The sequence below is a fragment of the Formica exsecta genome, unplaced genomic scaffold (genome assembly GCF_003651465.1).
Source record: "Formica exsecta isolate Colony F162 unplaced genomic scaffold, ASM365146v1 scaffold370, whole genome shotgun sequence".
In the NCBI taxonomy this organism is placed as follows: Eukaryota; Metazoa; Arthropoda; class Insecta; order Hymenoptera; family Formicidae; genus Formica; species Formica exsecta.
The window spans coordinates 1-16,388 of NW_021850942.1; the positions used below are offsets into that span (position 1 = coordinate 1).

The 16,388-nt window shown below is 35.9% G+C and overlaps 4 protein-coding genes across 7 annotated transcripts in view; 2 read left to right on the forward strand and 2 right to left on the reverse strand.

The window, feature by feature from the left end:
• Positions 1 to 95: 95 nt before the first annotated feature.
• On the forward strand, positions 96 to 12,692 carry LOC115239315 (sushi, von Willebrand factor type A, EGF and pentraxin domain-containing protein 1-like; the record flags this gene model as incomplete). The annotated part of the gene is made up of 31 exons (XM_029813785.1): positions 96 to 458; positions 611 to 866; positions 1,091 to 1,273; positions 1,447 to 1,611; positions 2,605 to 2,787; positions 3,033 to 3,248; positions 3,326 to 3,526; positions 3,703 to 3,951; positions 4,090 to 4,338; positions 4,705 to 4,914; positions 5,029 to 5,123; positions 5,221 to 5,521; positions 5,590 to 5,802; positions 6,033 to 6,194; positions 6,271 to 6,570; positions 6,719 to 6,861; positions 6,961 to 7,060; positions 7,118 to 7,331; positions 7,405 to 7,562; positions 7,848 to 7,936; positions 8,010 to 8,119; positions 8,268 to 8,440; positions 8,739 to 8,953; positions 9,044 to 9,251; positions 9,380 to 9,553; positions 9,898 to 9,989; positions 10,069 to 10,205; positions 10,349 to 11,243; positions 11,332 to 11,503; positions 11,583 to 11,774; positions 11,866 to 12,692. Coding segments are annotated over 31 exons (6,597 nt in total), but the record flags the coding sequence as incomplete, so codon positions are not given.
• LOC115239312 lies at positions 1,609 to 2,670 on the reverse strand. Its single transcript, XM_029813782.1, has 3 exons — positions 2,297 to 2,670; positions 2,092 to 2,215; positions 1,609 to 1,928 (listed from the first exon to the last, which is right to left on the reverse strand). Exons 1-3 carry the CDS (start codon positions 2,425 to 2,427, stop codon positions 1,746 to 1,748), a joined length of 438 nt encoding a protein of 145 aa, XP_029669642.1. The 5' UTR covers positions 2,428 to 2,670; the 3' UTR covers positions 1,609 to 1,745.
• LOC115239311 (mesencephalic astrocyte-derived neurotrophic factor homolog) lies at positions 12,113 to 14,552 on the reverse strand. Its single transcript, XM_029813781.1, has 5 exons — positions 14,367 to 14,552; positions 13,848 to 13,950; positions 13,648 to 13,772; positions 13,425 to 13,566; positions 12,113 to 13,338 (listed from the first exon to the last, which is right to left on the reverse strand). The coding sequence occupies exons 2-5, from the start codon at positions 13,930 to 13,932 to the stop codon at positions 13,160 to 13,162; spliced, it is 531 nt and encodes a 176-aa protein (XP_029669641.1). The 5' UTR covers positions 13,933 to 13,950; positions 14,367 to 14,552; the 3' UTR covers positions 12,113 to 13,159.
• A 111-nt stretch (positions 14,553 to 14,663) lies between these two features.
• Positions 14,664 to 16,388, forward strand: part of LOC115239308 (lethal(2)neighbour of Tid protein) — a 3,029-nt gene continuing 1,304 nt past the window's right edge. For 2 of the 4 annotated variants that reach the window (XM_029813776.1, XM_029813777.1), the window contains exons 1-2: positions 14,664 to 14,758; positions 14,820 to 15,685. In XM_029813776.1, coding sequence (XP_029669636.1) covers positions 14,831 to 15,685 — 855 coding nt within the window. In that variant the 5' untranslated portion in view covers positions 14,664 to 14,758; positions 14,820 to 14,830. Of the gene's footprint in view, positions 14,759 to 14,819; positions 16,383 to 16,388 lie in introns of those variants that run through there. The other 2 variants (XM_029813774.1, XM_029813775.1) reach the window with 2 other exon arrangements.

Genomic DNA, 16,388 nt, shown 5'->3' on the forward strand with positions numbered 1-16,388 from the left:
ATATATATATATATATATTTCTCTCTCCTTTTTTCTTAAAATAAAATACATTTAAAAGCGGTAAAAAAAGATGCAAAGAATAAAGATTGTGATTGTCTAATCGACCTCCTCGATTTCAATTCCTCAAACGAAATCGTCCGAACGGCTTTGTCCGAATCGCGTGCCATCAGGTGGAACTGGTGTTTCTGGTGGACGCGTCCGGTTCGGTCGGCGCGGAGAATTTCCGCAGCGAGCTGAATTTCGTGACGAAGCTTCTCTCGGACTTTACGGTAGACGAGACGACCACGCGGGTTGCGGTGGTCACCTTCGGCGGCAGGGGCAATGTGTACCGTAACATCGATCAAATCTCACTGCACGGACCGAACGATCACAAGTGTTATCTGCTGAACAAGCAGTTCAACAATATCACTTATAGCGGCGGAGGAACTTACACGCGCGGCGCTCTTCTCGAGGCGCTGGTAAGTGTTTTGTATTTCCATCCAGGAAAATGCCGCTATGTTGAAGATGTGACAAAACAATAATAATAAATTACTGCGATTCACTGAAATAATATAGAAAAAAATCGCTCGAATTCGGAAACTACTAGCTGCTCGTATATTTTTATTTTAAGACGATCCTTGAGAAAGGTCGCGAAGCGGCGAACAAAGTGGTGTTTCTGATAACCGACGGCTTCAGCAACGGCGGCGATCCCCGACCCGCCGCTGATCTCTTGAAGAATACGGGCGCGACCGTGTTCACGTTCGGCATTCGTACAGGAAATGTAGAAGAGCTGCACGACATCGCCAGCCCACCCGGGTACACGCATAGTTATCTTCTCGACAGTTTCACCGAATTCGAGGCTTTAGCGCGACGCGCTCTACATCGCGGTGCGCATCTTATATCATAACTGAACATTCTCTTTGAAAATTACACATATTTATATATAAAACATTTTCTTATATAAATACTTGATATATATAAAAAAAAAGATAAAGATCAATTTTAAAAATAGAAAAGATATTTAAAAATATATTTATGTTTATAATGTATATAAAATAGATATATATAATAAAATCTCTCAAATATATTTAAATTAAATTAAAATGATTAGATTTGAAAACTGGACAGTACGTGCCCGTGACTCTATCGACTGATTGCAACAGTCTCTGTTCGGCTGCCAATCGAACCTGCTGCGATGATTTAGCGACTTGCACCTGCGGCACCGCAACCGGGCGTTATGCCTGTATCTGTCCGTCTGGTTATTTCGGTTCCGGTCTTAAAGGTTTCTGCCAACGTAGGTGAAAAAGGGAAAATGCGTTTCAAATCTCTATTTTTGTGATTTATTTAATTTTTCTGATTATTATATACTTAATTACTTATATATATATATATATAATTAATGTTTCAACTTCGATTCTTTTTTCTAAATTTTCCGAAATTTTCTTCTTTTATGTGCTCTCGTGATAGCTTGTCCGAACGGAACGTACGCTTCTGGAAACGCTTCAGGGGATTCCACCGCTGTATGCGTACCCTGCCCGGATGCGAATCACGTTACAATCAAGGTTCCCGCGACCTCGATACTTGACTGTGTGTGCGCTTCCGGATTTACCACGGATGATTATAAATGCGAGGGTAATATCGTGTATATATCGTTTGCATTCGATAAACCTACAGTCATCGTTCTAGATTATCGCCAATAGACTGACAATTAATAATTGTACGAGAGGTAAGAATAAATCTCCGAATTAAACGTACCTTGAAATGAATTACTCTGGAATAACAAAATTTAAATTTTTTTTTCTGGTGTCAAACACAAAACTCTTGCCTGCCGCGAGTGTCGGTATATTTCCCGAAATAAAAGTTACGTCTTTGGAAGGAATAGGATAATTTACAATGTACGAGCCATACTTCTCCAGGCGAAACTCCGGTTTCGATGCGAGCCAGCCGTACTGCGTGATTAGGTCACAATATATCGAATTACATATAGAAATGTGTATACAAAAATATTTAAATATAATAAATAAAACAAAATCAAATTAAAAAATAGAAAATATATATATTATTTTAGAATACTTGTTACGTATCAATATAATTAATTAATTCAATATATACCTCGCCGCTAGTTGTGATCGGTATCGGCAAGCACGTTCTCTCTTTTTCGATAAACGCATCATCCTTGACTTTATCTTTGGCAGTTCTCTCTTTATACAATTTATTCAGTCCCTGTTGTAGTTTTCTTCAAAATATTTCGGTCTTGTTTGATATTAATATCGTATAAAATATTGTACATTTGTATTTTTAATAAACGCGCACTCACTCGTATTCCTTCAATAACGGCTCGTACTTCGCAAACCATTTCGTCTGCCTCGATCGCGATTTCTTTACGTCTTCGGTCAAATTTCGAAACTCCGCGACGAAATCGCAGACATTCCGACCACGTATATCCATTAAATGTCTAATCTGATAAATGTGATAAAAAAGAAATACTAAACTTGAGGCTGTTCGCGGTTGGTAAATAGATCCGATTAAAAAGAAAGACTCTTGGCGGTTGTCAATGCAAATATAACGTGAAATTATTCGCAAATGTTACAGAAGAATATAATATACAGTAGATATATTTTCCAGCTATAACGTGCCCGAAGCTAAGAGTTCCTGAAAATGGCTATCTAGTAAAGGCGAGCGCTTGCAGCAACGTGGTGCATGCGGCATGCGGCATAAGATGCAGAATCGGTTTCCATCTCACGGGAGATAGCATTCGACTTTGCGGGAAGGATGGCTCTTGGTCTGGCAATGAGCCGCAGTGTTTATGTAAATACTTTCGGAAAAAATGTTAAAAAAGGAGCGGAAGATTAAAAAATTTTAACGCCAAGTTAGACAATGTCGAATTAAACTGAAGAATTGTCAAAAAATTGTCTTTTATAAGCGATCTTTTTTACGAATTCCTACGAATTGTAGTATAATTAATTAATATTTTTTTATCTACTATTTTAAAAACAACGTGGAATTTTTTAATACATTGAACAATACATTTGAACAATATATTTTTTTCGCAGTGAAGACGTGCTCGACTCTACGCGCACCCACACACGGCCATATGAAGTGCGAACATGACGAGAATTATCAGCACCAATTCGAGGAGAACTCTACCGTTTATCCGATCGACACACGTTGCCAGTTCAAATGCGATGTCGGCTATCAGCTTCGCGGCAGCAAAGTGCGCAACTGTCTACCCTTGTCCCGGTGGGACGGTCTGAAAGTTACTTGCAAGGGTAAAAACGACAATGTTTCGATATTAGTTTGTACCACAAGATGCATGATATTGAAGAAAGCATTATCTCCCCGGTAGCTGTAAAATGCGAACCTTTACCGCGAATCGCGAACGGAAACATCATCCCGGAAATCTGTACCAGCCCGACGAAAGTGTCCTTCGCCACCAATTGCACGATTATTTGTGATAAAGGTTTCGTCCTGGAAGGACCCTCCAGTAGATCATGTAGCGGACGTACAGGGATCTGGTCACAACGTCACAACGTTAATCAATGCGTTGGTTAGTCAACTATAAATGAAGATTAAAAATAATTTTATCGTAAAACATAAATTTTTTATTATTTTCTTTTCTTTATACAATTAAAAATTATCAAGAGATTAAATTTAAATATTCAATTTTAACATTTTGTTTTTTTTTTGCTTTTATAATACAATTGAATTTTGAACGTAATGTAGACAAGATGCCGCCCTTGATAAAGTGCCCGTCCGACATCGTCGCGGAAACCGTGAAAGGTCGAAATTACGCGTATGTGAATTGGACGATACCCAAAGTGACAGATAACGCAGACGCGTCACCTATTTTGTGGACGAAACCGTATATTGTCCTGCCTTGGAAGGTGAAAATCGGTACACGCATCGTCATGTACATAGCGCAAGATGCGAACGGCAACAAGGCCAGATGCAAATTTAAAGTCAAAGTCCTTGGTAAGTTATATTTATATAAATATATATTTAAGAATTATGTACTTGAAAAATATATTTTAAGAGAGAAAATAGAGAGAAGTCGATCAATAAATAGCTAGATAAGAGATACGTCTGACAAATATTTTTAAATGATCGTAGACAGAGAACCGCCCACGATCGAGAACTGCGTCGAGCCGTCGATTTTCTATACCGATTTCGTTAATGGTCTCGATAACGTGACGTGGGACGAACCTGTCTTTTATGATAATTCGAGGACCTTGGTGCGGGTTAACCAGAGCCATCAACCTGGCGAGAACACCTTTCCGATCGGTCAAACGAGAGTCTTCTATAACGCTACCGACAAGTATGGCAATCGGGCGAGTTGCATATTGAATATTACAGTAGAAGGTATACTTATTTTGAAGAATTAACGACTATATATATTTGCTATAATACATAAGAATTCTACATTATGTAGAAATCTCCGAATAGCTTTTTAATAATAAATTCTCTGACGAATTTGGAGTCGATTTTTTCTTAACGAAAATGTCAAGAAAAGTTATTATTTTTTGCAAGTTTCCAATTTTGTCTATATATCATATATCTTTATAACTATACTTCAAATTAAAATTCTATTAACTTTATCTGAAATTAATTAATAAATATGATTTTTAAACAATTTTTAATTTCAATTAAAGCATAGTTTGTGAAAAGTTTTTTTTACAATTGTTTATAATTCGAAAGCTGTTGTTCCATATATAATTTTTTTCGTAGATATATGCAAAAATTTGACAGCACCCACCAATGGGCGGTTAAATTGTTCTTCGAAAGATGATCATAAAATGCAATGTGTTATAACTTGCGAGAATGGCTACGATTTTGCACTCGAACCAATAAATTTCAACGTTGTCGATGACCAGCTGTTATTAAAATGTAATTCTAGCGATCATATATGGGAGACCAATTATCTACCGGAATGTTCAGGTATTTACATTACATTTATCAAGAATTATCGATTACTCATTATTTTAATTGAATTATAGTAATACAATGATGATGATATTCTACATGAAATTATATGATTTTGTTTATTAATAGAAGCGCGAATATTAAAGACGATATCTCAGGAGGGAAATGTAATATTGCAAGGCAATGGAAGTACAATGTGCGACAATAAAACAGGTCTTCACGAAGTGAGCGTTTATATTTAATATAATATATATAATAATAAATTAATTTATAAATATATAGAAAGACATTTTTGTGTGTACAATATGTTGTTTCTTGTAGTTAAGTGATAATATTATTGACGATATAAAATTAAAAGTGTTGGATATCTGCGACAACGATATCGAGTGCAATCTGATCTCCTTTAATCCTGAGTGCGAAGACGATCTTTCTACATTAAAGAGTTTCGAGGATAATTTGATAAGAAGACGAAGATTCAATCATGAATCTAGGATTATTTCTAAAAATAATAAACTGCTCGAGAGATTGAAACGTGCAATTAAATTAAGTTCCAACACCAATAAAGATAAAACCAGACCTAAGCAAAAAAAAGAAAAGATAGAGATTAAATTTAAGTTTATAGGTAAAAGCTATATAATTTTATTCGGGCTCTATCCGTTATTCGAATAATACAAAAAATCATTTCTACAGGCAGAATAATCGAAGAAAACTTCGAAAATCCTAAACGAGGAGTGCAAAAGTTGAGAGAGAAAATCGATGTGATGAGGCACATGGGAAAATTGGATTTATTCAACAACAGAACCAACCAGGAAATTGCGAAATTAGCCTTGAATTTGCATCTCGTATTCAAGGAGCCTCAAGATCTCTGTGATTCCGGAAGTGTGCTGAAGAAACACAATTGCGGTAAGTGTGATGTATGTGTATATGTATGTGTATTTTTTTTATTATATATTAATTCCTTCTATAATTAATATATTAATTTAATATACAATATTTCAGTTAACTCTCTTTTTATTAATATAATAATTTATATAAAAAAACGTATACAATTATATGTGTGCAACAATTTGTCTATATATATCTTGTATGTGCGCTATGCGTTTTTTATGAATACGTTTTTACATTTTTTTCAGTAAAATGTCCCGCGGGTACTTTTTACAATGCCACAATTAGAATTTGCCAACCGTGTCCTTTCGGACAATATCAAAATGCAACTGCTTCGTTAAAATGCATATCTTGTCCGGAATATACTTTCACGAAGAGGATGCACGTGAAATCGCTGAAAGATTGCATTCGTAAGACTAGTTAGATATATTGTTTTCATATATTATTTGATATATTATATATGCATATTCTCGATTCTTTGTATAGCTATGTGCCGACCAGGATATTATTCTCGGCATAAACGCTATCACGGATCGCGTTTAGCCACGGAACCTTGTTTTGCGTGCGACATCGGTTTCTATCAACCGAGCTATGGACAAACTCAATGCTCACCGTGTCCGTTCAACATGACGACAGAAAAGCGGGGTTCTGCAAATATTGATGATTGCTTGCCGATACACGATAAGGAGATCCAGGATTGTCGGACGGATCCGTGTTTAAACGGTGGACAATGTGTGGTTCAAGACGAAAACAGTTTCGCTTGCGAATGTCAGGAATATTATGTGGGTAAGATGTGGTTGTTTAATCGCAAAATTATAAGATGATAATCTTAGCAACAAGTATTGTTCATCTCTCTTTCTAAATTTAAATTTTTACTTTTTATTTTTTTTTGCTGTTATATAAATAAGATTAATTATACATACAACTTTTTCAGGATCGAAATGTGAAGAATTCAAAGATCCATGCAATTCTTCGCCGTGCTTAAACGAAGGAGTGTGTAAAATACAACGACATCCCAATAATTCTGCGATATATGAGTGCACGTGCAAAAGCAGTTACACAGGCGTCAATTGTGAGGTAAACGAGAATGCATCGCGGAGCGGACAGATTTACAATAAAAAATAATAAGTTTTGAATAAATAAAACAGAACAAAATGTATGTGCTTTCTCTTGCAGATTTATATAGACGAATGTTCCACTAATCCTTGTCAGAACGGTGGGAAATGCGCGAGCACTGAGAGTGATTTCGCCTGCGAGTGCAAAGATGGATTCGAAGGTACATCTATCTTCGCTAATACATTGACAACGAATATTTTTCTGTTTCATTGTTTAGGTCAGTTTTGCGAAATTCTATTGGATCACTGCGAGCTTATGCCTTGCGAGGAGGGGTCCATATGTCGCACCGTCAACGGAACCTGGCGATGTTTCTGCAAACCCGGATTCTTGGGCCGCCACTGCAATCTATTGCCTTGCGACTGGTTACCGTGTCACGTAAACGCGATTTGCGTAAACGTAGAGGAGGAAAACGCGACACGAGAAAGTTATAGGTACATTTAATGGTAATTTCGCGAGTATAAAAAATTATAATTATATATTTATGATATGTCCAATCGCTCCTAGATGCGAATGTCCCGACGGATACACTGGAGAGGACTGCGCAATCAGGATCGATTACTGCGAGAGTTCGCCTTGCTTAAACAATGGGAATTGCATCAATCAGATGCACAATTACACTTGTGATTGCCCGATGCTTTTCACAGGAAGCAACTGCGAAACTGGCAAGTTAAAACTTTAATATCGCAAGAGTTTTAATATCACGAAAATACTTTGTTTGATAAGAAGTTCTTTTTTAAATTTGTGTCACATAATATATATCTTGTTATATATATTATATAATTTATATTGGATTATTCGGAAAGTCTTCTATAGTTTATATATTTTTATTTCCTATATCTTTCTCATAAGAGAAAGAGATTAGGAAACTTTCCGAGCAATCCAATAGTAGATACAAAGCATTTTTACGATATCAATTGAGAAGATCACATCTTTTTTAATGGCCGCAGAATTGTTATCCAATTATGTGATGCACTTTACAAAGTCCAGTACGACGGATTACGTCATCGTGAAAGGACCCGCGAAAGATTTTTCTGAGGTAAAAAAAAAAAAAAAAGAAAAGAAAAAAGGGAATTAAATGACTGATATATCGTTAAATTTATTAATTGCAGTTGTCCGTTTGTCTGTGGCTACAGTCGATGGACACTTTTAATTATGGTACGGTGTTATCGTACGCGACGACGTTCCATGACAATGCTTTCACATTAACGGATTATAACGGGTAATTATATGTTCGCGGAAACTTAATATATATGTTTTATCGAAGAGTTACGAAAAATACATTTTTCCATGTTTTTTATAACACAAAATAAAATGTTTTGGCACAATCTATTCGAGCAAATTCTCCGCGGATTAACATCCTTGCGCAGATTCGTCTTGTATATTAACGGGCAAAGAGTCGTGACCGATGTTAAAGTCAATGATGGTTACTGGCACTTCCTGTGTGTTACTTGGGAAAACGGATACGGCACCTGGCGCGTATTTGTCGACGGGATCCTCAAGGACAGTGGCACTCGTTTAGCTCAGGGAGTCGTCGTACAAGGTAAAGCGATATATAGAGTGTTAGCTTTCGTATAACACAAAAATAATATTAGGAATAAAATATAGAATTGCAAACAAATTAATGCAAAAATATCAAGATTACAGTAGTGATAGTTTTCATATTACAACTTTAATATCAATTTTTTTAAAATTATGATGCGGTGAAGCATATTTGAGATCGAATTTGTATGAAAAACTCTATCAGATATTTTCTTTTTGAAAAATTATTTTATTGAACTATGTTATATCAAAAATAAAGCAACAAACGCGAATTATACGATTGCAATTATTCTGTCTAGCCAATGGATCCCTCGTTATTGGACAGGAACAAGATCGTCTAGGTGGTGGCTTTTCTGAATCGGAAGCATTTTTGGGAAAACTCGGCTTACTAGATATATGGAATGTAGTTTTAGACGAGAAGAACATTACAGCGCTATGGAACAGTTGTGAAAAATATCACGGGAATGTCGTGGCCTGGGTGCAGATGCAGCAATATATTCACGGCGATGTTGTGGTAATTATAAGCGCGTTAAGCTGTACAAAGCTCTCGTTCGATGTTAGCGATAGACCGTAATAAGCAATGATTGTCTCACAATATCCTCAGATCTTAGCTAGCCCGTTTTGTCGCGGCTGCCCCTTACCCACAGTACCGTTCAAAGGTAATATTAACGTCAGCGAAGACCTATCGGAAGTAACGTATTATTGTGATAGCGGATACGTGATTCGGTTCGTTGGTGAGGAACATCGGTCCCTTAGTAGAAGATGTCTCAAGCATGGCCAATGGGAGGGACACGATACGCCAATCTGTACAAGTAAGTTTACTGGATCCTCTTAATATAAAAGAGATCAACTATTAAATTAAATATTTAATTTGACGACGATTAATTGATGACGATTCGATATTGTATGAAGAAACTCAAGATTCTGATTCACATTCAAGAAATAAGATGCGGATTTCCGGGATACTTTCCGCGAGGATATATTTATGGCAGATCGTATTCGTTCGGGGATGAGATTTACTATTTTTGCGCTGATGACTACGAACTTCGAGGGAACCCTCATCGAATTTGCAATTCAGACGGAAAATGGACTGGGCTGTCTCCAATCTGTATAGGTAGCGCGATTGTACGAAATAAAATATCCCTGTTAACCATAAATTAATGTCCAGTTGCTTCCTTCATTATGACAAAATAAAAAAAAAAACGATTATTTTAAAATTAGAAGCTTTCAACTCCTTCGCAGAAAATATCATCCCTTATCTTTTCAATTCAAGAGAAAACCAGACTTAAAGCGCGATTGATCTATTATTCTTCGATTGAATATTTTTTCAATATAAAAGCTTGTAAAATAAGAAACTAAATAGGCAATTATAATATATATTAATTGTATATAAAAATAAGAGCATAATTCAATATTCTACAATTTCAAGAGCTTTAATTCAAATTGACTCTCCGATAGGAATGACGTGCAAAAACTTGCTAGCCCCCGAAAATGGAGATATAGAATACATATTGGAAGAGAATGAGAGAGATGATATCACGATATTACAGGTATGTATATGCTTTATACTTTGTAAAAAAGATGCTGTATTATGAGCCGCATTTTCAAACGAATTGTCAATTATTTCAGGCCGGCCAGCAATTGGAATTCAAATGCAATCCCGGATATCTTTTAAAAGGAGAGAGATATTTGACCTGTTTGGAGACCGGCATTTGGGATTACGAGAGACCATCCTGTATACTTTACGGATGCCCTCCGCCGAAAAAGTGCGTTTTAAACATATATGGCACGATTCACCCTTTTTAAATTAGGTCAAAGATTTATTCAAAGAAAAAATATTGTGCATGATAAAAATATTTTCGTTTAATAGAACATTTAAAACTGTTTAATATATTCTTCGAATATGTAGAATAAAACACGGGTACATCGCCTTCGCAAATTCCGACAAGTCGAACCGGACTTCCGTTTACAATCCCGAGGAGAATACAATCGACGATCTCTCCAAAAGAACGTATCATTACGATGATGTCGTTGGATTCTTTTGCCATCACGGCTACAAATTTCGCGGAAGTTACAGTCTATTGACGGAATTCAAACTGCAGTGTGCCGCCAACGGCAGCTGGATTGGTTTCGTTCCCGATTGCGTTCCGCGCGTATGTCCTTGGCCGGATCGCATGAAAAACGCGAGAATCTTCCTCAGGAAACAAGACAATATTACAGTCGAGATTCCCGTGGAGAGAAACGCGATGTCCGAATCCATTGATCGTATAACAAGAGACAACGAGGAAGAGATCTCTCCAGAAATGTTCGTTTCCGGCGTGGAAATTGTTATCGTCTGTGATTCGGGATATGAATTGATCGGAGACAAAATCAGAATGTGCACCAACGAGACTTGGTCTTCGACTTTCGCTTCTTGCGTGCCGCATAATTGTTCCATTGAAGATCACCCGCTTTTTAAGATTTTCAAAAAATTGGAGAACGAAAACGACGTAATGTCACGACGAATATCATTTGAATTTGACGAAAAATGGCACGGCACGGACAATGTCACGGGCACGTATAAACAATTTGAGATCTTTGTAGAGGGAAAGGCTTACGGGCAACGTATAATCTTAGCGTGTCAGAATGACACGCGGATGAATCTGAACAAGCTGGTTACTAACGAGATAGTTTCGAATATAACTTGGACATGTAACGAGATTGGAATATGGATAGTTTTGGGTTTATCGCTAAAGGAATCTGAACTCGAACGGCTGTTGAACGACTCGACGTATGTCTGCGATAGATCATGCGCACCCCCGGAGGTAATTCGAGCACAAATTTCTCGAAACATTAACGGATAATATTATTATTAAGATAAAAGACATAAATTTAAAAATGAATATTTTTTAGATACCAAAATATGGGTACATAGATAATATTAATAACACCGATGATATGAACAATCGTAAGGCGATCGACAATGTCGTCATCTTCAAATGCCGTCACGGATATGTTCTCGAAGGTGACGAACGGTCTGTTTGTTTACCGAATGTCACGTGGTCCGCTTTACCTTCTTGCAAACGTATGTTAAACATTTTTTCTCTCTTAAGATTGAAAATTTTAAACATTTCTAAATCCCTATATATTTTTAACATTTCTAGCTGTAGCGTGCGGGGAGCCGCCGATCTTCGCGAATACGATACTCAAACCAGACATTAGCGAAGGAACTCAGAACTTTATTTTTGGTAATATGATTTCTTATCAGTGCGTCCCGGGCTATCGTATATTCGGACAAACGACTTTGAGATGTTTGGGAAGCGGAAAATGGTCGAGAATGAACGGCAGATGTTCGAGTGCGTGTATAAATAATATGCAGTTTTAAATCTATCCATCTTACTATCAAAAAGTCACCAGTCTATTTAAATCTATATTTACTATTTTCAGAAATATCATGCGGCAAACCGCAGATCCAGCATGGAATCATGCTCCATGGCCGTTCTTATCTATTTCAAGATCAATTGACCTACGTGTGTCCTAATGGTAAAAAGCAGGGAGTAATCACATGTCAAGCCGACGGAAGATGGAACGAGTCGCCGAAATGTAACGAAAATAAAGGCACGTAACTCAAACAATGGTTGAAGTGATCTTTTTTTTCCGCACAATTCAGTAAAACATTTTCGCTTTTAATAACAACACATATGTTTTTATTTCTTTCTGACTTCTTGTATCAAGATTCATGAATGTGATATAGAAAACGTAATCACGCAGTCTTATCACGAAATAAATAACTCAGTTTGGGAGATTTCCAGAAGTACATACAGATATGCGGTAATACCTTATCTAAATATTATTTATGCACAATTTTTTTGTATTGCAATGGTAAATTTCAATTTATCGTACTCTTCTCTCGAGAATACATATATTTTTATCATGTTTAACTGTAAAAGTTGGTGTATATCGATACAAATAATTCTCATCTCAAAAATTGGCATTGTGTTGAATTCGCATATTTGTGTACAATAGTTCATCAATACTGGCCACGATAGATACTACACAAATTCAATTGTACATTTTGTTCATGTTTCACGCTTCAATTAGATAATCAAAGAACCAGAATATAACATATAATGATTGGATAAAATATCTCTTACACATACAAAGTTTGACATAATAAATTATGTTTTAGTATAAATATCATTTGGACATATCATACAAACATATCTGTGTATTATTATATGAGGAAGAACAATAAAGATAAATATATGTGAAAATAATTTTTTGTATAAATGTTTTATATATCAATTTACGCCTAACGAGTTGATATCATATAAATGAAGCACCTTCAGTAAAATAGGTACATTATTAGCATGGCTACATCAGAGAGAGAGAGAGAGAGAGAAATCATACTACTAATGTAATACGTCTCTCGAAATTATTGTAAGATGTAAATATATTGTTTGACAAAATTTTCATTGTCTATTATTGTTTGCTTCATACTAATTTTATGGTAATGTATCTACTATATTATATAATAAAAATTAAATGTCTTAGTTCAAGACTGTCACTTTGACAGTCAAAGATAATTTTGACAGAACAAGGCTATACAAATAATGTATCATGTAGACATTTACATGAATAAATACATGTTCTAAATGCTGTAAACAATTCCTCTGCAAATTAAAGACAAATTTTAGCCATACTAACTTAATTGCTTGTCTAAATCGAAGACCATAATCCTTCAGAGCTCCTTCTTTGAGTTATTGCTGGAGTATTTAGGTTTGAGCTCCTCGATTCGTTTAATAAAGTCTGTCTTTTCTATACAACCATCACACGTCTCTTCCCAGTCATTCAGAATCTTTTTCAAATCGCGCACTTTGAGCTTCTTTAGATTCACCGTGTTGAGATCAATTTGTTTTTCTAAAAAAAAATTTTATATTGCACACATATACCTTACATCTTGTATTTACTTAAAATTTACAAGAGTTTGTAAAAATTATACATACCAAATCTCAGGTCGCATATTTGAGCATCTTTCTTCTTCAACTTCTCGCATATCTTGTTTGCAGGCATAGACCATGACAATGGTTTACTCAGCTCACCTAAAATACCAGTGGCAGACTCTTCCAATCCACCTAAATAATAACACTAGAAGCACATAATAGATATAGTTTTAATTTGAATAATTATTTTGAATTTGAATAATCTATAAAGATTTGTTTTACTTACAAATCTATTTTCTTTTGATTTGGTGCCTTTACAGTATTCTCGAAACTTTGTTTCAATCTTCTTGGGATCACTTTTAATGTCTTCTGTCAATGTCTGACTAAATTTATCGACAACAGCAACACATACTATAAAATAACATAGAATTGAGGAAAGCTATAAGAGTTTGTATAAATTAAATATAAAGGTCAAAAGATACTTACCTTCGCAGTCACCTTCTTTCAATGCTGTAATAGCACACACAATTCCAAGAAATATGGAAAGTATCAACGATACTGAAGCATTCATTTCTCTTTTTTTCGTTTTCTGTTAAAGATATTATTGTCAAATCATTAAAAAATATGCAGAAATAGATATTTGTGACTCTAGTATTGTTCAATTAATTAGTACATATAAACAAAAGATATTAAATATATTCATTCTTTGCGAAAAAGAGCACGAGAAGATCAATTAGAACATTTTTTTAAATATTGAAAATTTTCGCTGCCCGTTCATTTATTAAATATCTCGACCTTTTCATTCATCTTTTATTTTAGATTTAAAATACATAAGAAATTCATTCCAACTCATATGAATTTTACGTGAGATATTATTGGTATGCAGTAATTATCGACAAGAAAAACGCATACGAGAGAATAACAAGATTGCAGAAAAAAAAAACGTAACGTCTCAAATATCGTGAGACCATACATTAGGTTATTTGAAATAAGCGTGCTACATACCCTTACGATCGATGTAATAATCAACGTATCGTCGATATAAAGTCTTCGTCGTTCGATAAATCAGCGACGTGTAATGACTTTAATTCATCCACTTGATTTTTTAACAAATATCCTGCGAATCTCAACGGCCGTTTATTCCGCGCACGACTTTATACACGTTGGCTTCTGTCAAAAACCCGGAATCCCAGCTGGCGCACGTCGATTGGTTGTGACGTTGCGATGACTCATAAACACTGACAATCAACTGTATATATACTGGCTTGCGTTCAAAAATTTACTCGTCAAAGAATAGCGTTTGATTGATCAATCAGAACAAAAGGAGCAGAAATTTCTTTATTTTAATTGGTCAATCAAATACTACTTTATCTTCCTTTAAGCGCATGCGCATTAGTGTAAATAAATATCTGATGTAATATTATCGGAGAGGTGATCTCCCTTCTTTACTCTCTCTAGTTTTAGACAATATGGCGGTACGCAGAGAGGCCAGATATAACCTCAATCCCGAGAAGTCTTCGAAGAGAAGCAACAAGGGTTGGATAGAAAATTGTTTGGAATTATGGCGACAGCTCATCTCGTTGCTGACCGATCCGAAGAAGCTGTCGTTGATAACCAAATTCTTCATCCTCGCCGAAATAATTGTGAACATATTGGTCATCGAAAACGTGTCGTACACCGAGATCGATTGGAGGGCCTATATGCAGGAGGTGGAAGGATTCCTGAACGGCACCACGGATTACTCCAAATTGCGAGGTGATACCGGACCGTTAGTTTATCCCGCCGGATTCGTCTACATATTCTCCGGTCTCTACTACGTGACCTTGCGCGGCGCCGATATAAAGACAGCGCAATATATCTACGCGGCTGTATACGCGATCACGTTGATGCTCGTGTTTAAAATTTACGCCAGGACTAAAAAAGTGCCGCCCTACGTGCTGATTCTGATGTGCTGCACTTCTTACAGAATACATTCGATATTTGTTTTGAGGCTCTTTAATGATCCGATAGCGATGTTATTGCTGTACGCGAGTTTCAACGCGTTCCTGGACAATCGCTGGTACCTGGGTAGTGTACTGTACAGCCTCGCCGTGTCTGTCAAGATGAACATACTGCTATTTGCTCCAGCGCTTCTTGTCGCTTATCTGTGTGTCCTAGGACTGTTCAAGACATTGATACATTTAAATATTTGCGCATTCATACAGTTGATTCTTGGTCTTCCGTTCCTATTGGAGAATCCAATCGCGTACATAAAAGGTGCTTTCAATTTGGGTAGAATCTTTGAGTTTAAATGGACTGTAAACTGGAGGTTTCTGTCAGAGGAGGTATTTGTTCATCCGTACTTTCATAATTTTTTATTACTTCTGCATGTGTTAATGTTGCTCTACTGTTTGCGCATTTGGATTATTTACATGGAATCATACGCAAAATTGAAAGATGTGGAGAAGAGCTTGAAGTCTCAGATTCCTAAAAAAGAGAAGATAGATATGTCTATTGTAAGCCAATTGCTTGTTTATCCTCTCTTTCTTGCGAATTTCATTGGCATCATGTTCAGCAGATCGCTGCATTATCAATTTTACGTATGGTACTATCATACATTACCATACATCGCATGGTGTACCAAATATAAGACTGTTATTAAATTGACTATCTTGGGTATGATTGAGTTGTGTTGGAACACATATCCAAGCACAGTGTTCAGTAGTGCGGCATTGCACGTATGCCACATAATCCTGTTATATGGTACTCTTAAAACTAAATCGGATAAAACGATAGAAAAATAGTAAATATATATATATGTCGAATATTGTGTTTTTATCTAAATAGTCTTCCTATATCATTTGTGTTTCGAATGCATAGAGTAATGAGAATGCCCTATGATGACATTTCCCACCAAAGTTTTGATCTTATCATACATTCATATTCTGATATATGTGTGTCTGTGAAATTAAATATTTGTATTTATCTCATATTCATTTTGAGATTTATGTAAGATTGTTTAATGTTATATTCTTGAATCATGCGAAA

Bases quoted from the DNA above. Each gene is read 5' to 3' on its own strand.
- LOC115239312 (XM_029813782.1), bottom strand. From the start codon at position 2,427: ATGGATATACGTGGTCGGAATGTCTGCGATTTCGTCGCGGAGTTTCGA. The intron at 2,216-2,296 runs GTGAGTGCGCGT...AATATTTTGAAG, and splicing joins CCGTTATTGAAGGAATACGA to AAAACTACAACAGGGACTGA. The intron at 1,929-2,091 runs GTATATATTGAA...CTAATCACGCAG, and splicing joins CGATCACAACTAGCGGCGAG to TACGGCTGGCTCGCATCGAA.
- LOC115239311 (XM_029813781.1), bottom strand. From the start codon at position 13,932: ATGAATGCTTCAGTATCGTTGATACTTTCCATATTTCTTGGAATTGTG. The intron at 13,567-13,647 runs GTAAGTAAAACA...ATGTGCTTCTAG, and splicing joins AATCAAAAGAAAATAGATTT to TGTTATTATTTAGGTGGATT. The intron at 13,339-13,424 runs GTATGTATAATT...ATTTTTTTTTAG, and splicing joins AATATGCGACCTGAGATTTG to AAAAACAAATTGATCTCAAC.